General features: G+C 41.2%; 1 protein-coding gene across 4 annotated transcripts in view; it reads right to left on the bottom strand.

The window, feature by feature from the left end:
* Positions 1 to 23,719, bottom strand: part of FRMD3 (FERM domain containing 3) — a 315,298-nt gene that overhangs the window by 175,485 nt on the left and 116,094 nt on the right. For 2 of the 4 annotated variants that reach the window (XM_046023589.1, XM_046023588.1), the window contains exon 2: positions 2,148 to 2,252. In XM_046023589.1, coding sequence (XP_045879545.1) covers positions 2,148 to 2,252 — 105 coding nt within the window. Of the gene's footprint in view, positions 1 to 2,147; positions 2,253 to 23,719 lie in introns of those variants that run through there. The other 2 variants (XM_046023590.1, XM_046023591.1) reach the window with 2 other exon arrangements.

Raw genomic sequence — 23,719 nt, 5'->3', positions numbered from 1 at the left:
ATTGTCTACAGCTGCTTTCCACTAGAATAAAATAATTTTAAAATTATGACAGAGGTTATATGGGTCACAAAGTGAAAATATTTTCTATCTGGTCCTTTACAGAAAAGGTCTACAAATCCCTGGTATAGGTTATGTTTCACATTTTCACTTGGGAGATGGGTAGAAAGAATGTGGGTTCTAATACCATCCTTCCACCATTATTTACTAGCCATGTAGCATTAGACAAGCCACTGATACCATGTACCTCAGTTCTCCCCCTTTGTTACAGTGTTGTAGGGAAGACTAGAGACCATGACAGTAAAATTCCTGCATATGATAGATGTTCAACTAACAGTAGCTAGAATTACTTCTGAAGGTTGCTAGACTTTAGGATGGGATTTTGCACAAAAAGAATCTATATTCAGTGACGTTTAGATGACTAATATAGTCTACAGAGTCTGTTTGATGCACAGGGAACTCAATACTCCCTCCATCACTTACTAATTGTGAGACCTTGGGCAAGTAACAATATCTTTGAATCTGTTTCTCTCTCCACAAAAGGGTAGTATCTTCATAAGCCACAAGAAGCTACATCTATGAATATCTTTATGCTATGGTGCCCAACACCAGTCTGAAGACCAGAGCTGGGATGGCTGCATCAAAAGTAGAATCGGGATGTGCTAAAATACATGTTCCTGGTCCTAGCCCCAAGGATTCTGAGTCAGGAGGTCCAGAAGAGGGTCCACACTCAGCATTGTTAGTAAACCCCTAAGGTAATCTTTACAGGGCCAGGTCTGGGAACCACTGTTAACAGAAAATGTCACATGAATCCCCTCTGTGATCTCATGTCAGTCCTACATCCTTACTAATATCCTGCTACCTTCTTCTCACTCAGGTAAATGTTTGGCCCATTATAGAGTTCCTGCAAGCACTATAGGAAAGTGAAATCTCTTTCTGAGCTGCTGCATTATATGTGTTTAAAGAAGATTAGGTCCTACTGGACTCTAAAATCTAAGTATGATTCCCTATGTTTCAGAACAAAATCTAATCTTTTCCTTAAACAGCCTGCTCTTTTATAAGAATACACTCTGTAAGCCTCTCTTCAATGTACTGGATCAGTAATATGAAACTAAGAACCAAGTGGGACTTTGGAGAGGGAAGAGGGGAGTAAAGATGACCAGGGGCACCAACAGGAGGAGGGCAAATTAAATAAGGTAGAGTGGACTTGTCCCCCAATCCCAGACCACACTCAGCTGACCCTTTCATACACAGTGCCCTGTTTGTCAGTGAGGAAGGCTAAAAAGCAGAGATCAGATCAGGTATAGGGCCTCCTAATCCATATCTGGGACCCACAGCTAGGTTGCAGGTATGGGAGACCCCAGGTGGTGCAAGCTGGGATGAAGATCCCTGGGACCTTTTGGATGTGAAGGACATAGATCACTGAATCCAACATATGTCATGAATATATATATGCTGGTACAGTACCCAAATCAAAAGGCAAGATTCCCCTGCTCACTCTTACAAAAATCAACAGATACAACAAGGGCAGGCATACCCAGGAACAAGGATATAACGGGGGCTGTCAAATTTACTAGTGTTCAAACAGCAGCTTTCAAACTATCTTAACCTCTCATCTGCCAAGAGCTTTTTCTTAATTGAAATGAAATTCACATAACATAAAATTAACCATTTTAAAGTATACAATAGTATTTAGGACATTCACAATGTCATAAGCACCACTTACATCAAGTTCCAAGCATCTTCTTCACTAGAGAAGGAAACTCTGTATCCATTAAGCAGTCTCTCCCATTCCCTTTTCTACCAATAGCTTTTTATAGTGAAAGGTGGATTTTCTCCACAATGAGATTTTATGTAGTCACTGTTTGTCAAATCTTCTCAAAGACACAGGAACTGGGTGGGAGCAGCTTTCTGGAAAAGTCTAAGGTAAGTTTTCCTTTCTCCTACCCTACCCAGTCCAGTGGGAACAGTGCCAACACTGACACACAAACACACACAACACACATACACACACCCCGTGCCAGGCAGTTTCAAGTGGTCAATGACCATGAGAACAAGAATACATCATGAGTGCTCTGAGAGAAACCTCTTTGGTCACCCACAGCATGAGTTACTCCCCCAAATGGGTCTAGACAGAGAGTGGCTCTTACCCGCTGCTTCTCTGGGTCCACATAACGAATGCCAAAATAGTCCTTCTCCAGCAAGCTGTAGTAGTTGCAGATGTGGTCAATAAGAAACTGCCCTTTGGTCTCCCTCTGCAAAAAAAGCACATTTAAGTTTCAGCCAGGGCTCATCTTGTACATTATATAAATAATATATAAATAAATAATATAAAATAAATAAAATATATAAACAAATAATTGTACATAAATAAAAATATATAAATAAATAATTGTACATGTATAAAATGTGCCCCATTCACCCCACAGGTCTGCACTTAGAAAAATGGATTAGCTCACTCCAGTCCCTCAAGCAGAGACTTCTAAACTCTTAATTACAATCCACAGTGAAAAATACATTTTTACCCTGTGAACCATTACACACACAGACACACACACACACACACACAGAGCCAAAGGAACACTAAAAAGAGAGCCAAAGAGACACCAAACAATACCCTGCATAAATGCAATGTACTCTAATGTGTTCTATTTTATTCTGGACCATTTAATTTTCAAAAGCTATTTATGACTCAGAACACTGATTTAACAACTCAGTACCTAGTAGAGAACCACAGTTCACAAACCCATTCACAATTCCACATACAGTGCACCTGAATGTTTGTCATAAGTCGGTAGGTGTTCACTCATTCCATCTTCATAAAGATCCTATGAAGAAGGTCCCCATTTTACATCTAAAGAAACAGAAGCACTGAGAGGCTTGGTAGCCCACCCAAAGTCACACAAGTTGTATAGACCAAGGCAGCACTTGACCCAGGCCACCAAGCGATAGAATCTGGGCTCCTACCACACAACTTTGTCTCCCAGAGATGCAGTGAGTACACTGCAACTTTGCTAGAAGGCCCAGTCTGGATGCTATGGGACTACAGTGAACGACTTTAGGCAGAACACCCTGCTTCCCACTGAGCAAGGTAGAAAACCTGCTGCTTGGGGCCTCAAAGCCAATGCATTACATCTATAAGGGACATGGGAGATGGTGAGGTGATGGGGAGGACAGACTGGGACAGGCCCAGGTGACCTTAGGCAAACTCTCCAGCTGTTTCACATGGGCAAAATGAGTCGGTTACTTTTCCTTCTAATTCTAATAAGTGAGAGATTTGTCAGCCAAATCTGACAAAGATGAATACCATTACCACAAAACCCTGTTAATAGCAAGGACTCTCCAAGCCCTCATCAAGATATTTGATAAGATTAATTTCTGCTTCAATCAAAGTTGCTGACAGACCCATGGAATATTTTAGGGTTGGAATGTGACCTATAAAAATAAATGAAGAAACTAGTGATATTAAGTGAGCCACTCCTCCAATCCACTAAAAATAATCTTGGAAGAGGAGGTTGATCTTTATTACATGATTATCTTTTCATTAGAAACTACTAACATCAGCTCAGAAAGTTGATGAAAAAGCCACTCACTGGTCTGGGAGGCACTGCACTGAATAAAGGACAGGGGCATATGAGCACACACTGTGGTATGAAGCCCCAATTCTCCTGAAATCACATGGAGTTTAATTCTGAATAAACTTTGAGCCTTTCCTTCATTTCTAAGAGAAACCATCTAATGTAGCTCAAAAGGGACAAAGCATCGAAATAGAATTTTTTTTTATTTCTCTGATTGTTTTTAAACCTGGAAGCTCAAATGACAAGCTGTATCTGATGACAGCTGAATCTAATGCCCACAATACAATCAATGGATTTAGTTCCTTTTATGGATTCACTCTGTAATGCATCCACAGTTAAGAGGCTGCTGAAGAATCAAATCACTGAACATAACGTGCGAGTCTGTCATTCTGTGATTGGATTACCAAACTCTCTGCATTAGGATTTACTACAGTAGACTGCCCCCACCATATGCGAGACCCACCAGACATGTGGGTCAAAGCAGCACTCTAATGATGTGGGATTGAGCAGAACCTGATTGTGCCTGACAGCCAGGATTTTGCCCTGAAGATGTACTTAGAAGCACAACAAAGATTTTTTTTTAAATGATTCAACTCATCAACCAATACCTACTCTCATACTGAGTAAGACCCTTGTGAAAAGGAAATGCCACTATAGACATTGTGTTGAGTGGAATACACAAGTGGGGCTGAACTAGAAATCGATGCCTTCCATAAAAGCAGGTGAGGCCAGTTTCCATGCTTCCAGGCCACCAGGCAGACCAGCAATACTGCCTAGCAGTGGCCTCGGCATCACCCAGGAGCGAGCTTGTTGCCAACACAGAATCTCGGGCCCAGCTCCAGGCTAGCATAACCTAATGTACCTTTCAGTAAGATGCCCTGGTTTTTCACATGTTCATTCATTTTGAGATGCATGGGCCTAGGGGAATTTCTCCCATGGGTGAGAAGTGCAAAAACTAGACCTATCCACAGATGTCACTAGGGGGAAAAAAAAAAAACAAAAAACATTTTCCCCATGGGGAATGGTCTATGTCTCAACTCACAAAAATGAAAGTGTTTTCCAATCTCGGGAACAAAAACTGCCCTTGCATCTGGAGGCGGCCAACCAGCCTCGTCATCTTGAGCTGCTCTGTTGTAGCTGCTTCATGCCAAGAAAGCCAGCCGAGAGCCTCACATTACGCTCTGCTCTGCCTGGAAATCTGGACCACATTCTTAAGGCATTTAGCTTCCTATTATTATCATTTCTGTGCATGAAGCCCAGTTCTTGTGCTAAATAAAAGACCACCTGGGCCTGGGCCCAAGGGTCGGAAGAGCTCATTCAGGGTCAGGTGTGTGAGGGGGTCCAGCTGCCAGTTCCACACACCTCAGGGCAGAGGAGGGCCCTACGGTGAATACTGGCTCTGCTCCTAGCTCCCACTCCTAGAAGTCTGTGGAACTACTCAAATCCTCTATTGCTTCCTCCTGAGCTTTCTGAGTAGAAGTCACTGTTCACCACCCTGCCTGGCATGCTGGACATTATCAAATGAGTAAATGAGGCATTGCTTTTTCTCACAGAAAACCTGCGGTCTAGGAACAGACAGGGAGCCTTTGGAAGACACTGAAGTCCCCGGGGGAGATGGAGAGGCCACACACAGTGGAATTAGCCACTGCCAAATTCTTTTACCAAAGACTTCAAGGTCTATGTGGTGAAGTAGTTTTCAAAGATTTCAAGAATAAGGACTTCATTTTTTAATGTCGAATTTTTGTTTCTCCCCCAAGACAGCAGTTGTCCTTTCAATACTGACTAAACAAGGGAGGAGGATTCAAACAGCTAATGTAAATTCTTTAGAGCTATTACCTAAGTCATATTTTATCATAAAAGTAGCGCATAGGAACAACATTAGGAGATAAGCATGTGATCTGTGCTTCAAGAAAGTGCCTTAAGGATAGACTTCGGATGCGGTGTCTAAATGAGGTTATACAGTATGTCTCAGAAATGCACTGACAGCCTTAACAGAGAATGTGTTCACCACAAGTTTAAACTTATGTCCCAATACTATGGGTCCTCACCACTTAGAGCACATTGTATAAACTGGAGTTTTAAGATCTATGAGATTATAAATTGTGTTTTGCTGGATGGATTTACAAATACTGTACTAAAATATCATGAATATAATTCTTTTCAACTGTAGTTTTTTTACTGTGTTAAAAATCCAAACCAATGCTAGTCAAGGTATGGTCTATAGACTGTGAGGGAATGTAAACTCTTTGTTCCTGGTCCTCCGTGAAACAAGTGTGGAAATTAAGGGTATTCTATTTTCACTGTGTGTGTTTGGGAAGTGGAGTTTGTTTGTTGGTTTTGTTTTTTTTTTTTTTTAAACACATATTGGTCCAAAAGAGATTGAGGAAACAAAATCTAGTACTGGTCTCTCAGCATCAAGAGTTTGAGATGCTCAGACCTAAACCACCACCAGGTCCTGCGTGCTTAGGGGATTTCTTTACTCCAGGATACTCAACTGTGTAAAGGGAACTGGGTCCTCTCTCCACCTTCTCTGCCCATTTTCTGATAATTCTTGGTGTGTGTGCATATCCCTGAATTTCTTGCAATAATCCCATATTCTCTCAGGGCCCTCTCCCATGAGTTGGAAAGGAACCTACTTGGTGTAACCATAATCTAGCCTACTTTTCAAAAAACCCATCTCTCCTCCCCATCCTAAAGTACGTCCTGGAAAGAAAGAGTCCATTATGTTAGAATTCTGCTTCCACCATTTAACAATCGGGTGACCTTTAGGCAAGTAATGAAATCTGATACTTCATGTCTTCTAGTGTAAAATAGAAATAATGGTAACTTGCAGAAATTAAGCAGTAGGTTTGAGGCTCATTCGTATATTTGTTAAATATCTATTTTGCAAGACACTGGGACACGGATTTGAGATAGTGAGCAAAACACGATTTATAATCTCACAGATCTTAAAACTCCAGTTTATAAAATGTGAAAGCATTCTGCAAACTGCAAAGCACATACCCCCTTAAGAGGTCATTACCAATAATATTAAGAATAATCTGATTCTTAGATCTTTGTATTCAATTTTACAGATCCTTTTAGATACACAGAAGGTGAGAGGAACAGTATTTGCCTCCCAGAACTGGCCTCTGGGGAAGAATAAGTGAACAAAGAGACAAAGAACTCAATTCTGTTGCTCAACTCTTCTTACAACTAATTGCTGATGATGCATTAATTCGACTCCCTAGTTCCACTGAAGTAAACACAACAAACTATTTGTGCTTAAAAAAGAGCAAGAGAACTCAACTGGCTAAATCAGCCATGGCTTGTCTTCAGTGAAAAAGCATGGCAGATTTCAATTCCTATTTCCTAAACTTCTAAGCCAAGACATTTTACTACCTTTCAGATACTGGTTAAGTGAGGAAGAAAAGAGTACCAATCCAAAACTAAAAGTATTGCTACAAATCAAGTTTAGGAGCTCGAATAGCTACCTTCAAGAATTAAAGTATAAACTCATGGTGATTATCACTTATGGGACACTTACCATACACCAAGGACCAGGTTATAAGCTTTGTATTAAAAATCCTGACAACGGGGGCACCTGGGTGGCTCACTGGGTTAAAGTCTCTGCCTTCGGCTCAGGTCATGATCCCAGGATCAAGCCCTGCATGGGGCTTTCTGCTCAGCAGGGAGCCTGCTTCCCTTCCTCTCTGCCTACGTGTGATCTCTGTCAAATAAATAAATAAAATCTTTAAAAAAATAAAATCCTGACAACATACTGAAGTAGGTAATATTCTCCCCATTTGTTAGATTTTTTTTAAAATCAATCCAGAAATGTTAGGTTGGTTGGTAAGGATATCAAACCCAGGGCCACCAACTATGCCTAAGATATTGCAGGAACTCAGTTTCCCTATCAGCCACCATTCTCTATGTGGACACAGAACAATATAAGAATACAGGAGTGGCATCCAGTTTCCCAGTTACTAGAATTTAGACACAGACAGAATGGGGCAGTGGGTTATCTACACAACACGAGGCCGGGAAAAAGGTAGTTTTGTAAAATATAAACCACATTGTAGATTTCATTGGCTAATTGGCCAGCATCCATACACCCCTCTGTCTTTCCTATTAAAACCCAGATTTTGTTCAGGTAGGCACACATGCATACACACACATGCACCCAAGTACATGCAAAGTCCTTGAGGCTCAGGGAACTATAACTTCCCCCCACCTCCAGCTTGACGAGTATAAGGGGAATCCTACCCTTCCTATCTGATTAGTTCATGAAGAGGACATGTGACCCAGTTTAGGCCAATGGGACATGAGGAGCAGCTGGGGTTTCTTGAATGGCCTTCTTGCTCTCCTGAGAGAACTTCAGAAAGAGACCTTCTCTTTCTCTCTGGTTGTTATACAAAGGCGTGGGGCCTGGAATTGCTGCAGCCATATTAAAACCACCCTGAGGATGAACCCAACACAGGGCAGAACAAAAGTATTCACAGGGAGATGGAGTCTGTGGATCCAGAGAACCAAACATGATGCTCACTTTATGTGTGAACTTCCAGGTCACCCAATAAAATTCCTTGTTGTTTCAACTAGTGCGAACTGGTTTTTCTGCTAATTGCACCCAAAATTTTCACTCAAGAAAGAAGGGGAATCGATAGGTCTAGCAGGAAACACAATCACAGAGATGATCAACTAATGAACCAAGGAGCTGAGTCCATCTACCATGTTCTATTTGACCAACATAGTGGTTCTGTATCTTTAAATTGGGACCCTGCTCAGAAAAGCTGGAGGGCCTGGAAACCGGACCATAAAGGTTAGCTGAAGCTCAGTATCAGCTCCCCTTTCCATGGAGAGTGAACCTTGCAGTCTACCACACTCCCACCTACCCTAGGTCTTCCACATCTTCCATTTCCCATGGTTCCCTGACCCCTAGAAAAATCTGAGTTTACAACTTTCATCGGAGGCAAATTTTCCTTCAAAATGCTTGGGAGCATCCTCACAGCCACAAAAAGCCTTCAGTGGACACAGCTTGAACTGCTCCCTAAGGCCACTAATGTCCTAGGACCCTTTGGTCCAACACAGACCAGAGACTTCAGGGAGGATCACTGAGATGGGGGTAGCAGACAACATCTACAAGAATCAGAAACACAGGTGCCTGGTCGGCTTAGCCGGTTGGGTGTCTGCCTTTGGCTCGGGTGGTGATCCCAGAATCCTGGGATCAAAGCCGGCATTGGGCTCCTTGCTTCATGGGAAGCCAGCTTCTCTCTCTGCCACTGCCTCCCCCCATTCTCTGTCTCTCATGAATAATTAAAGAAAATCTTAAAAAAAAAAAAAAAAAAAAAAGGAATCTAAAACACATACCCAAGACACTGGGAATAGTTCATTCTGGGGCAGGCAGTATACCCCCCAGGAATACTCTATGATAAACAGAAGTGAGACTACCAGACCTTGATTTCTGGTAATTAAGGGTTTGAGACTTGTTTAAAGGGCCTTGCTGCTCAACATCCTATGTTCACATAAGTTGCTTCTGAAAGGGGCAGCCTATGCAGCTATACAGTTGGGGAATAGTAGAACTTGTCAGTCTCTCCTGATTATTCTACAGGGAAGGAAGAGTTCAATTCCCTTCTGGACATCTAGAAACTTCAAAGGGGCTTCTAGACAATTATAAGGCCCTGAACAGCAAACTGAATGCTTGGTTTGCTGCCAAGAGTAGGTCCTCTCCCTAGAAGATGCGTTTCTTTTGTGAATTAAGGTCCTAAATCCATTGATTTTTTTCCTTGGCAGAGAAACTGGTGAACTAAATAGATCTGCTTCTAATGTGAAGGACAAGCATTAGGTCATTTAAGAAATACTGTGGCCTGGGGTGCCTGGGTGGCTCAGTAGGTTGGGCATCCAACTCTTGGTTTCGGCTCAGATCATGATCTTGGGGGTGTGGGCTGAAGCCCCAGATTGTGTTATGTACTCAGTGCAGAGTCTGCTTGTCCCTTTCCCTCTGCTTCTCCTCCTACTTGGTCTATCTCTCTCAAATAGATACCTTTTTTATAATCTCCGTTTATATCTCTGTTAAAAAACTTTGAGCATATCTACATAATTGTGTACATTTTGTTATGGTAGGCACCAAAGATTTAGCCAACACAGAAAATTTCTTGTTCACTTTTACAATTGGAGTTTAAATAGCAAGTATTGCTTTGTTAATCATTCTTTCCCATTGCAGGCAATAACTGGTATTTGACATTTGGCTGGGACATTCATTCAGAAAATAGCATTATCCCAAGACCATGAGGAAAGAATATTAAAGCTGTTTAAATAAGGAGAAATGTAAAGACAGACAAGAACATAGGGACCGCTCATAGATGAACCTATTAAAAGTTGTTCTGATTTGATATGGGAAATGATGCTGGGAAAACCAGACAGCTATATGCAAAAGAATGAAACTGAGCCCCTTTCTTATACCATATACAAAATAAACTCAGTGGATTGCAGACCTAAATGTGATACCTGAAACCATAAAAGTCCCAGAAGAAAACATATGTAGTAATCTCTGACATTGGCCAGAGCAACCTTTTTTCTAGATAAGTCTCTTAAGGCAAGAGAAACAAAAATAAACTACTGGGGCTACAACAAAATAAAAAGCTTTGGGGGCACCTGGATGGCTCAGTCAGTTAAAAACTTGCCTTCAGCTCAGGTCATGATCCTGGGGTCCTGGGATTGAGCCACATGTTGGGCTCCTTGCTCTCAATGGGGAGCCTGCTTTTCCCTTTCCCTCTGCCCTTCCCCCCTGCTTATTCTCTCTCTCGCCCCTCCTCTAATAAATAAATCTTTTTAAAAAATGAGCAGAGGACCAGAATAAACATTTTTCCACAGACTTACAACAGACCATGTTGCCAACAGATGAAAAGATGCTCAATATGACTCATTATCAGGAAAATGCAAACCAAAACCACATTGAGATATCATCCCACACCTGACCTGTTAGAATGGTTAGAATCAAAAAGAAGTAACATGTGTTGGTGAGGATGTGGAGAAAGTGGAACTCTAGTGCACTCTCGGTGGGAATGTACATTGATGGAGCTACTATGAAAGGTCCTCAAAAAATTAAAAATAAAAATACCACATGACCCAGTAATTCCACCACTGGGTATTTATCCAAAGAAAATGAAAACAATAATTCAAAAGGATACATGCATCCCTCTGTTTATTGCAGCTTTACAATAGTCAAGATATGGAAGAAACTCAAGTGTCTATCAATAGATGAATGGATCCTCCATGTTATTCCTTATGTTCCACAAGTAAGTGAAACCATATAATTGACTCTCTCTGCTTGACTTTTTTCACTCAGCATAATCTCTTCCTGTGCCGTCCATGTTGCTACAAAAGTTGGGTATTCATCCTCCATTAGAAAATGGAGGCATAATACTCCACTGTATATATGGACCGTATCTTCTTTATCCATTCATCTGTTGAAGGGCATCTTGGTTCTTTCCACAGTTTGGTGACTGTGGCCACTGCTGTTATGAACATTGGGGTACAGAGGCCCTTCTTTTCATTACATCTGTATCTTTGGAGTATATACTCAGTAGTGCAATTGCAGGGTCATAGGGTAGCTCTATTTTTAATTTCTTAAGGAATCTCCACGCTGTTTTCCAAAGTGGCTGCACCCACTTGCATTCCCACCAGCAGTGGAAGAGGGTTCCCCTTTCTCCACATCCTCTCCAACACACGTTGTTTACTGTCTTGTTAATTTTGGCCATTCTAACTGGTATAAGGTGGTATCTCAATGTGGTTTTGATTTGAATCTCCCTGATGGCTGGCGATGAACATTTTTTCATGTGTCTGTTAGACATTTGTATGTTTTTCATTGGAGAAGTGTCTGTTCATGTCTTCTGCCCATTTTTTGACATGATTATCTGTTTTGTGTATGTTGAGTTTGAGGAGCTCTTTATAGATCTTGGATATCAGCCCTTTGTCTGTAGTGTCATTTGCGAATATCTTCTCCCATTCTGTGGGTTGCCTCTTTGTTTTGTTGACTGTTTCCTTTGCTGTGCAGAAGCTTTTGATCTTGATGCAGTCCCAAAAGTTCATTTTCACTTTTGTTTCCTTTGCCTTTGGAGACATATCTTGAAAGAAGTTGCTATGGCCAATGTCGAAGAGATTACTGCCTATGTTCTCCTCTAGAATGTTGATAGATTTCTACCTCACACTGAGGTCTTTTATCCATTTTGAGGTTATCTTTGTGTATGGTGTAAGAGAATGGTTGAGTTTCATTCTTCTACACATAGATAAGAAGATGTCGAACACACACACACATACACACAAACACACACAAGCATAAAAATTGAGATCTTGCCATCTGCAACAACAATGAAGCTAGAAGGTATTATGCTAAGTGAAACAAGGTGAAGTAAGTAAGAAAACTATCACAATTTCACTTAAATGTGGAATCTAAAAAAAAAAAAACAAGTCAAAACAAATAAAAAGCAGAAACAGACCCATAAGTCATAAATACAGAGAAACTGATGGTTCCCAGAGGAGAGGGATGAATGGAAGGATGGGCAAAATGGCTGAAGGGGAGGGGAAGAAACTCATTTCATAGCTGAAAACCTGTAAGTCACAGTGATAAAAGGCACAGCATGGGGAATACAGTCAATGGTATTTTAGTAGTGTTGTATGGTGACAGATGTTAACTACACTTGTGGTGAGGACAGCACAATATATAAACTTGTTGAATCACTATGGTGTACACTTGAAACTACTATTGTGTGTCAATATGTAATGCTATGTGTCAACTGTACTTCAGTTAAAAAAGTTGATTCATATTATTCAAATATTTTCAGTTGTATAAAATGTAAAACCAAGGTTTTAGGAAGCTGAAGTATCTAATTCTGAATATACATTTGCTATAGAGTAACTGTATATTATGGCTAAGATAAATGAAAATACAGGTTAGACTAATTAAAGGGATGTCTGTGCACAATAAATAATTATAAGTTGGGGGAGGGTAGGGCATGCTTAGGACTGTAGCAGTGACCTGAAATCTAGAAAATAACAAAATTACCAAAGCCAGACACTCATGGCAAAGAGGCAGGGAGGGAGTCAAAAGTTTTCTGAAAGGGAGAATCTCGCTGCAAAAATAAAAGGCAAGGGTGCCTGGGTAGCTCACTTGGTTAAGCAACTGCCTTTGGCTCAGTCATGATCCCGGAGTCCCAAGACTGAGTCCCACATCAGGCTCCCAGCTCCGCGAGGAGTCTTCTTCTCCCTCTGACCTTCTCCCCTCTCATGCGCTCTCTCACTCTCTCTCTCTCTCAAATAAATAAAATCTTTAAAAATAAATAAATAAAAATAAAAGGTAAACACAATTGGCCACCTAGCCCAATGAGGCTCATCCGTAGAGAGTCAAAACCCAACTGCTGATCTCAAGCCCCTGGTGGCCCCTACTCCCTCTGAGAAAGCAAATATACTGCCATCCTCACAGCTAGAGGCTTAGTAGTAGTATCAAGGCTGGGGAAATTTTAAGAAGCCCTAAGGAAGGAAAACAAAGAAATAGTAAGCCCATGAAAAAAAGCAGCAGCCTGAATAGGTTGTGCATTTTATTGTCTGGGTCCTGAATGTGTCTTCTAAAGGAGAGTCACAGTCGAATACACTGACAGGGTTCCCTGGGCTTGGTAAGTTTCCTTCTCTTTGCTTTTCTTTGGGGTGTTTTTTGCTTCTGTTACCTCCCCTGTGTTCCACAGCTTCCATTCTGAAGGATGGGCTATGTGCCTATACTCAGTCATAGGGTCATTTCTCTTTTGACTGACACAAAGATCCATCCAGTGCTTGAGGAATCACACTTGATGTTTCAGCTCTTAGAAATTTCTGCCATTTCTCAAAGCTCAAAAGATTTTTCCCTCTCCCACTTTTTTCTTTTCCCATTTTGGGGTTTAGTGTCCTGAACAGACCCAATTCCTAAAGACAAGCCATATCAGAATAATTTTGGTCTTTCAACTCTTCAACTCCTTTCTACAATGTCAATGAAATCCTGCCCCCTCTGCCCCACCTTCATGGTACAGAAACCAAGGCTCAGAGAAGGTCAACTTACTGAAGGTCAATGCAGCTAAAAAATAGCATAGTCAATATTTAAGCCCAGGTCTGCTTAATTTTGATATTATACCCAAGTTTTCAAATAGTTAGGAAGAAATACCAGGTAACATAAACTTGATAATGTCTACAAATCCTTACATTTATCATAGGTAATAGAGAGAAAATAGATGCTTTCCTCCTAAGATCAAAAACAAGACAAGGATTCTCCCTCTCACCATTTCTATTCAATACCATACTGAAAGTTCTAGCAAATGCATTAAGAGGTGGGGAGGCATACAGATTGGGAAGGAAGAAAAAAATTTCTTTATTTGAAGATTACATGATAGTTTATGTGGAAAACCCAAAGAATCAACAACAAATTTCCTGGAACTAATAAGTGATTACAGAAAGGTTGCAGGATATAAAGCTAAGATACAAAAGTAAATAGTTTTCTCATATAATCAGCAAGAACAATTGAGAGTTGAAATTAACACCACCATTTACATTAGTGAAATGAAACCCTTAAGTACAAATAACAAGTATGTACAAATCTAGGTGAGAAAAACTATAAAATTGTGATGAATGAAATAAAGACTAAATAAATGAAGAGATATCCCATGTTCATGAATAGGAAGACTCAATATTGTTAAGATGCCAGTGCTTTCCAACTTTAACTACAGGTTCAACGCAAGCCAATCAAAATATAAGTTAATTTATATAAACAATCTGACTCTAATGTTTAGATGGAAAAGAAAAAGATCCAGAATAGCCAACACAATGTTGATGAAGAACAAAATCAGAAGACTGACAGTACTCAACTTCCAAAACTTACTATAAAGTTATAGTAATTAACACAGTGTGGTACTGGCAAAAGAATATACAAGTAGAGCAACAGAACAGAACAAAGAGCCCCCAAACAGACCCACACAAATATAGTTACAACTGACCTTTGACAAAAAAGCAAAGCCACATCAATGGAAAAAAGATATTTTTTCCAACAATTAGTGCTAGAACAACTAGATAGCCACATGCCAAATCATCATCATCATCATCTAGACATAGGTATTATACCCTTCACAAAAATTCACTCAAAATAGATCATAGACCTAAATGTAAACCACAAAACCATAATACTTCTAGAAGACATCATAGGACAAAACTTAGGTGACCTGGGTTTGGTGATGACTCTTTGGATACAACACCAAACCATAAGGAAAAAAAAAAACAACTGATAAACTGAAGTTCATTAGAATTTATAATCTCTGCTCTTCAAAGCAACTGTTAAAGAATTAAAAGACAAGTCACAGACTTGGAGAAAATATTTGCAAAATACACATTTGACAATAGATTTGTATCCAAAGAACTCTTACGATATGACAGTAAGACAAAAACAACCCAATTTAAAAGTGGACAGTTTTAACAGACATTTTACCAAAGAAGATATATGGATGCCAAATAATCATATTAAAAGATGTTCCACATCATAGGTCATTAGGAAATTGCAAATTAAAATAATGAGATATTACCACATACCTACTGAATGGCTAAAATCCAGAACGCTGACAATACCAAATGCTGACAAGGATGTGAAGCAAGAGGAATTCTCATTCACTGCTTGTGGAAAGCAAAATGGAAGAGAGCCACTTTGGAAGAGAGTTTTACAGTGTCTTGCAAAACTAAACACGGGCTCACTCCAGCAACTGTGTCCTAGGTTATTTACCCAAATGAATCAAAAAATTATGTTCACACAGAAACTTGCACACAAACGTTTACAGCAGTTTTATTCATAACTGCCAAAAACTGGAAGTAACCAAGATGTTCCTCAATAACTGAATGAATAAACAAAGTGGAACATTCATACATGAGATATTATTCAGGGATAAAAGGAAATTAGCTATTGAGCCATGAAAAGAAATGAAGAATATTTAAATGCATATTACTATGTGAAAGAAGTGTGCAAAGTGAGAAAAGTGTTCACACTTTATCAACAATGTGAAAAGACTATATACTGTATACATATATATGGCAGTCGGGAAAAGGCAATTCTACAGAGATAGTTTAAAAAAAAGCAGTGGTTGCTAAGGTTTTGGGAACGGGGGAGAGATGAACAGGTGAAGTACAAAGGATTTTTAAGGCAGTGAAACTATTCTATATGATACATTAATGGTGGATATGTGCCACATTTGTCGAAACTATACAACATAAAGTAAAACCCTAATATAAATTATGAACTTCAGTTAATAATAATGCATTAATATTTGTTCATCAGTTGTAACAAATGTACCTCACTAATGCAAGATTTAAATATAAGAGAGTAGGGGTTGGTAGAAAGAATAGATGGGAACTGAACATTCTGTTCAATTTTTCTATGAACATAAAATATTCAAACAGATTAATTTAAAAGTAAGGAAGAAAAAGAAACCAACAAGACACCTCAGAGGATATAAACATAAGAACTACAACTCATGGGACACCTGGGTGGCTCAGCTGGTTAAACATCCAATTCTTGATTTTGGCTCACGTCATGATCTCAGGATTGTGAAATCAATCCTCATGTCAGGCTCTGTGCTGGGTGTGGAGCTTGCTTAAGACCCCCTCCTCACCTCTTTTTCCCTTTCCCTCCCTCCCTTTCTCTCTCCTTCCCTCTCTCCCTCCCCAAACCCCATTCTCTCTTAAAAAAAAAAAAAAAAAAAAAAAATTTGCAACTCAGGAAATGGACCAAGAAAGTAAACTCAAGAAAATGTTGTAATTATCCAAAATAAAAGTGGACACAAAGATATCTTCTTTTATTATTTAATATTCAAGGGGGAAAAACACATTTAAGTGATCTCTCACCTGGGTAGCTGAGACAAGACTCTACACACAGTACTTTCATAAGCAAACTGTCTACATTAATCAATACTTCCAAAATTTAAATACATCTTCATTTAATATCTGCCTTTTTCCCTTACTCTAGCCTAGGACCTGCAACATTTATTTCTCTAAAAAGTATAGTGAAATAGATAGTCCAAGCCCTCAGGGGGCCCTGCAGTCTCCCTGAGCTCCCCAGGGAACAGGAGATGCTAGAACCATCTCCTCTTCTCAGATGGGAATTGGCAGACATTTGCTTAAAGCCTCCTTAGTTCCTGGCACTGTGGACCATGTTTGTTTGGTTTTTTTAATTACTTCAACTATTCATCTTATTTAATCCACAAGAACTCTAAGAGCTAGCTGTGTTTCCATTTTCTAGGAGAGGAATAATAAGCTTAAGAATGGTTGAGCAACTTGCTCAAAATCACACAGCAAGAAAATGGCAAAATTCAAGTTTGAACTCTAGCCTCCCATAATCCAAAAAGAGAAGACTAGATTTATTAACAAAGAGCAGCACTAACTTTCCTATTTAAATGGCAGAATCACAGAATGTTGGCGTTGGAGGGTACTGTGGAAAGAATCTGCTCAAAACCCATTTCAAAAATGAGAAAGCAGAGCCTCTGAGAGGTTAAAATACTTCTGGAATTTTAACAAATCCAAAATTCACAGATCAGTGCTGAAGCTGAAATTTAAAATCAAGATTTGGGAGTCAAGATGTATCAGTGAGGATAGGATTGGTTAAGCTGCAGTAACAAAGAATTCCAACATGTCAGTGGGTTAACAGCACATAGGTTTATTTCTCACCTATGCTATGTAGCCAAAGCTGATTGGCAAGGGAGAGCTTTTCTCATCCTAGCTTAGGAATTCAGAATGATGGAGGCTTCCTCTTGACGCAGTTCCAACTATCACCACAGCCGTGGGAAGGGAATGTGGTAAATCCCACACTAGCTTTTAAACATATGTCACTTCAGCTCATTAGCCAATGCAAGTTTAAAATCTTGCCTGACTTCAAAGAAGATAAGGAAATGAAATTCCACCATGTGTCCATAAATGATGAGAAAAAGAATGTGAAAATTCCTATACCTATCATAGGAGTGTTAGTCCAACACTTGGCTTAATTAGCATAATATGTCAGATTTGCTGCCCCCATCTCCATCCCCACCCCCACCAAGTATCTTTAAAACACTCACCTAAAGCAATAGTAATGCCATCCACTTTATAATCCTCATTAATTTACCTGGGCATTTCTTACAACAATTCAGTGAGTTTGGAGTCCGTGATCTAAGTGAAATCACCTGCTGACCATATTTTTAAATATTGAGAATACTGAGCACCAAGAAAAATATGCCAAAAGTCAATTAGGAGTTTCCATTCATATACAGGGGGAACAAAGAGATCATTTTCTCTTCATGAATTTTTTAAATTGTACTTATTTATTTATTTGACAGAGAGAGAAATCACAAGCAGGCAGAGAGGCAGGCAGAGATAGGCAGAATCAGGCTCCCTGCTGAGCAGAAAGCCCGACGTGGGGCTCAATCCCAGGACCCTGAGATCATGACCTAAGCAGAAGGCAGAGGCTCAACCCACTGAGCCACTCAGGTGCCCCTCTTCATGAAATTCTTAATGAACTCAAGAGCTTCATAAGATAGAATTTCTCCTGAAATTGCATACAGATGTCTACACTGAGCTCAACAGTTACAAACAAAATAACAAAAAAACAACTCAGGTCCCATTAAAAATAGAAGTCCTTCATAGTTCTATCTGTCAAGAGCCTTGGGAAGAAGGATCCCCCAGTTTCTGAGAATAGTCTGACGGAGCAGTTCTTGGCCCATCTAAGGTGGTGAGGTAAGGCAGCCAAACAAGAATTATTGAAAGGTTATGAGAAATTCCAAGCCACTTGCACAGTTAGCTAAGCTTGCTCAGGGAGAGGGGAGGAATCCCTTCAACCTAGACCCTAATAAGAAAAGAAAGCTAAACAAGGGCAGATGATGCATTCAAGAGGAGATTGTACACATGTAGCCCTAATAGATCTATGGGAGTCCACACGGCTCAGTCTGCCCAGCTCAGAAACATTCAGTGAGGAGTGGGTCAACAGCAAAAGTATGTAAAAGCAATTCAATTCTTCATAGTTAGTTTCCAAGGAACATTTCAGAGCACCCAAGGTTAAACACACAATATTTCTCTAAACACCCTCAGCCTCCCCAAATTTTATTGTACCCTCCAGGTGCTGTGAAAACTCTTACCCCAAAAAAGTCCCTCCCCAATGCCAAACCCACAACTCTGTCCCACCTCCCAGTTCTTCCCTATTAAGAGGTAGGTTAGCAGCCTGATTTGCAGCAAGAAATCCTCTTCTCCAGGAGAGAGGAAGGAAAAAGAATCTAAGAAGGCCAAGGCAGAAGAATGGCTTGAACACTCATGTGGACTTAGAACTACAGAGGCAGTGTGGTTTTGAAGGAGCTCTCTGCAACAGCCCAAAGTTGATCACTGTCCTCTTGGGTCATGGTTGCCCAAGAAACACTTTTTTTTTTTCCAGATTTTATTTACTTGAGAGAGCGGGAGTGAGAGAGTAAGAAAGCATGAGCAGGAGGAGGGCAGAGGGAGATGCAGACTCCCTGCAGAGCAGGGAGCCCAGCACAGGGCTCAGTCCCAGGACCCTGGGATCATGACCTGAGCTGAAGGCAAATGTTAGCCAAGTGAGCCACCCAGATGCCTTGCCCAAGAAACACTCTCATAAAGTTAAGAAGGCTGGGCATTGAAAGAGGAGATCCCACTGGACAGCAGGTTAGTCCCAGAAGGTCTTCTACTATGTTGACATACATGTTGGGACATGGCCACCCTGCAGGAAATTATAATTTAGTGTGAGAAACAGGATGGCCAAGGTTACAATAGTAACAGGCCTAACAGCTGCAAATCACTGAGTGCCAACTATAAGGGAGGGCTCCCGCCAAGAACTGCACAAAGATCATTGCCATTCACCCCTTCCCACAACCCTGCAGCAGCCTTATTTGGGTGGATGACCTTCTAGAAATGTAGGATTTCCACCCACCTCCACTCCTAATTCCTCCAAGCTGCATTTTTTCCCTCTCAAATTCTACTCCTCATGCTGGCAGAAGAACCACCCAGCATGGCTCTGGAATTTCTACTTTGTGAAAGCCTGATGCCTTACTTCAACAGCATCGTTCTAAGATTCTCCTATCAGTAGTCCACCCATTAGCTGGTCTGTAGCCCACACAGCCCCTGAAACAACACTCTGTGTGCTGGGGGTATTCCTATGCATGCGTGCACGTGTTCACACACATGTACACACACACACCCCCCAGAATGGGGGGATTCCTATGCACACGTGCACGTGTACACACACACACATACCCCAGAATCACTTATCACAAATATTTAGAGACTAGAAGGCGTAGGCTGGGTTCCCCGACTATCACACTCCCCCTTTCTTCAAGTGATTAGTCACAAAGGAGGAAAAACATCTCGGTTCTATTTACATCTCTTCTGACTACACAGCAGACCAAGTTAGGGATGCCTTGCTTTTTATGAAACTAAAAATACACAGAATGATTGATGTGGATTTTAACAGTCATTGTCATCTATTACAAACCAGCTTTCATCTTTAACTCTCTTCTGCCTTTTTCCCCTACTCTCTTCAGCAGACAGGGGCTTCCTAAGGAAAAAGAAATGCAATCTACCAGCACTTCATAGTCAAAGAACATTTTGGTCCATTGTTTAGCAGTGCATGGCACAGAGCCTGAAGGCCCCATTCTCAACACATAAGAATGTGCTCAAACACTCGCTCAAAATGGAGCAGAGAAGTGAGAACCCCGCTTTGGGGATTCACTCTTAAGAAAGCATGTTAAGTTATTCAAGACACAATGTAAAAATGAGGAGGGGACGCCTGGGTGGCTCAGTGGGTTAAAGCCTCTGCCTTCGGCTCAGGGTCCTGGGATCAAGCCCTGCATCAGGCTGTCTGCTCAGCAGGGAGCCTGCTTCCTCCTCTCTCTCTGCCTGCCTCTCTGCCTACTTGATCTCCGTATGTCAAATAAATAAAATCTTAAAAAAAAAAAAAATGGGGGGGGAATGATTTTGATAAAATTCTTATTTTTATGTATGTGTGCATATTTATGTACACATTTACATAAACAGACAAAAAGAATAGCAACTTGAAGGCTAAATGTTGATGGTGATTATCTGTGAGAGATGAGTTATTTTTAGTTTTTCTTTGTGCCTATTTGCATTTTCCAGTTGTTTTTTTTAAACAACCTCTAGGTTGATTACAGTGTAACATATTTTTTATTAATTTTTCATTTTTTAGGACGTACCTTTCCCAATGTCCATAACACAACCACCCTCTCCCTACCCTCTGCCCCCAGCAACCCTCAGTTTGTTTTGTGAGATTAAGAGTCTCTTATGGGTTATCTCCCTCCTGATCCCATCTTGTTTCATTTTTAGTGTAATGTATTTTTTTCAATCACTTTTAATCACTAAGGTTTAATCTCTGGTTTACTCTCTGAGGGTAAACATACAGACTATCCTCCCACAGGCCAATGGCTAGAAGTATCCTGAAGACTCACAAAGCAGAATCCCAGTTATTATCCTGCTCCAGAAGTCCCATCTCCTTTTCACCCAGAAAGAAGCAAGAGGCTGGGTATCATGAAGATGCTTCCAATTTTTGAAATCTGGTACAGGTCTAGAGTTCCCTGCTTCTACCAACCAATGGCCCTGGGCCAGCGAGCAACCTTTCTGGGCCTCTGGAAACCCAGGTGTGCCATGGTGGGCTGGCCCAGCTGATGGCAAGTGTCCATCTCAGACCTGAGCACCACCATTCCTGGGTTTCTGCCTTCTCTCAGAGGGCTGCTCCGCCTTAGCTAGCATTCATGGAGATTCATTTGCATCCAAACACAATTTGGAGTTGGGGGGGGCTGAAAGTGGGAGGAGAAGAGGAAGGGGCAGCTCTGGGATAAGGGGAGAGGACGTGGAAAGCGTCCATCACCTCTTCAAGTCAACGCCTGCCATGAGGGTGGGACCAGCTGACGGAGATGTTTAGCTTGACGAGTTTGTTGAAAGTGGGACAGGGCTGCAAGATTGGCTCTTATAGTCCTGAGGAAAATTCTGCCAATTTTGCTCAGTCATAGATTAAATCAGACAGTAACTTACGTTTCATTTTACACAGCCAATTTCTTATCTCTTGCAGCAATTCTACCACATTCCATTCCATATCCCCCCAACCCACCACACACACACACACACACACACACACACACACACACACACACTCAGAAGTTGACTATAATGCTTCTGCAAGGCAGCCAGCATTAGGAATCAGAAATTGCACGCAACGTTAGCCTTCCTCAAGCACAGAACATAGCCTTTCTTGGCCTCTTCTGCCTCGAATCGCTGAACCGTAACTTTCCCTGCTTCCCTCCACCTGTCACCTGCCAGCTTCCAGCTCTAAGAGGAGCCTCCTAAGCTTTCTTCACCATCCGCACATCTAAAAGTTGGAAGAGGAGAAAGATGAAAATCAGATGCCACGAGAGCGAGGGAGTTTTCATGATGAACTGAAGGGTGTTGGAAGACGAGTCGAGAAGCCTTACTCTGGGTCCTGGGCTCCACAGAAGAGTGTATATACATAGGTTTTTGTAGAGGCGAGGATGACCAGTACCCCCAAAGATTCTACCTAGGCCCCCTGGGAGGAAAGAAAACCCCCACAGGGAACAAGGGACTGTAAAGATCCGGAAGGAAGAGGATGTGGCTTTCCTTCTGCCAGCCAAGAAAGGGTCCTGGTAATAACCCTCCCAGATCAGAAGACGCCTTTCAACCCATGAGCACTGCTCCTCCAAGCTATAAGCTACATCTCTAAGTTACTTCCCTGGGCACTGGACTATGAACAAGACATCAAAGGGTATCTATGTGATAATCAGTTTATTATTAGTAAGGACTCACTTCAAAGAGAACAGGGGAATCCAGAAACAAAAGTCATACCTATCTGCTATTCAAGCAGCTGAATTTTATTTTTGTGTTCTTTATTTTTCCACATTTTCCTCCAGTTCATTTCATCACTCAGATACTCTGTAAAATGCCCTACTACCATGGATTCACTCATGCCATTCCTGTGCCTGAGCAAAGCCCTCCCCTCTACCTACCCAAATCCTGTTACTAATGTGTCCCCCTGCTCACACCAGAGAATCTGCTGCAGGACCTGCTCTCCATCACAGCCCTCATGGACTCTCCCAGCCTCAGGGACACACCTCTGTCCTCCTCTGGAAACTGATGAAATGCTCCCTGGTCCTCAGTGTGCTTGTGCAGTCCTGCATTCAACTCTTTTAGTACTTTTCACAAGCCTAACTTACTCATCTTCAAATTCTTCCTTGGGCCTCACAGAATAACTTCTATGGGTTAAATGGCTCAAAATATCAAGCCATAATGAAATGCTGCTTTTACCTACCAAGTTCACAATGCCAAACAATATGCTAAAAGTAGCCAAGATCGCAACAATGGAACTATATCCTAATAGGAGTTAAAATCAGAGCAGGTATTAGTGAAAGTTTGGAGCTATTTAGGGAATTTTTTAATCTCTAATTTTCTTCCCCTTACTCAGACATCTCCCCCACCCCACCCCGTTAGGAGGTAGAAGTCTCTGCAGTCTCTAAGCTCTGAAGATGTATGTGACAGAATGGAAATTAATAGTTGACAAGACCTCCTAGATCTATTTTCAAATCTTTAAACCCACTGGCCTGAACAGAATAGGAGTGTACCAGTTATCTGTTCCTACATAACAAACCGTTCTAAAACACAGGGACTTAAAACAACAATTTTAATATTATCTCTCGTGGTTCTGTGTATTGAGGAGCTCGGCCAGATGGGTCTTGCCAGGGTCCCTTACGCTGTGGCAGTCAGATAGTGGCCTGTGGCTGGAACAGTTGGGGCTTGTGAAGTCCCTTTCTACCTCTCTCCCTCAGTGTCCTGCCACCTGCCTGCCCCCCTCCCTTTCCCACTCTCCTCCTCCTCTCTCTTCCACACAGCTTCTCCATGTGGCTAGCTTGGACTTCCTCACAGCATGACCAGCTCAAGGAAGACAGACTTCCTAATTAGTAGTTGCTTCCCCTAGGAGGAACATTCCTCAAGGGCCCAGGCAGAAGTTACCTTCATGCAATGTCCCTTTTGCCACATCCTGTTGGTTACAAGCAAGTCTTTAAGGCAAGTCTAGATTCAAGGGCAATTAGACTTTCCCTCTCAATGGGAGGAGC

This window comes from Meles meles, chromosome 11 (assembly GCF_922984935.1).
Source record: "Meles meles chromosome 11, mMelMel3.1 paternal haplotype, whole genome shotgun sequence".
Lineage (NCBI taxonomy): Eukaryota > Metazoa > Chordata > Mammalia > Carnivora > Mustelidae > Meles > Meles meles.
The sequence above is the reverse complement of the archived record's forward strand: the minus strand, read 5'-3'. Positions and strand labels throughout refer to the sequence as shown.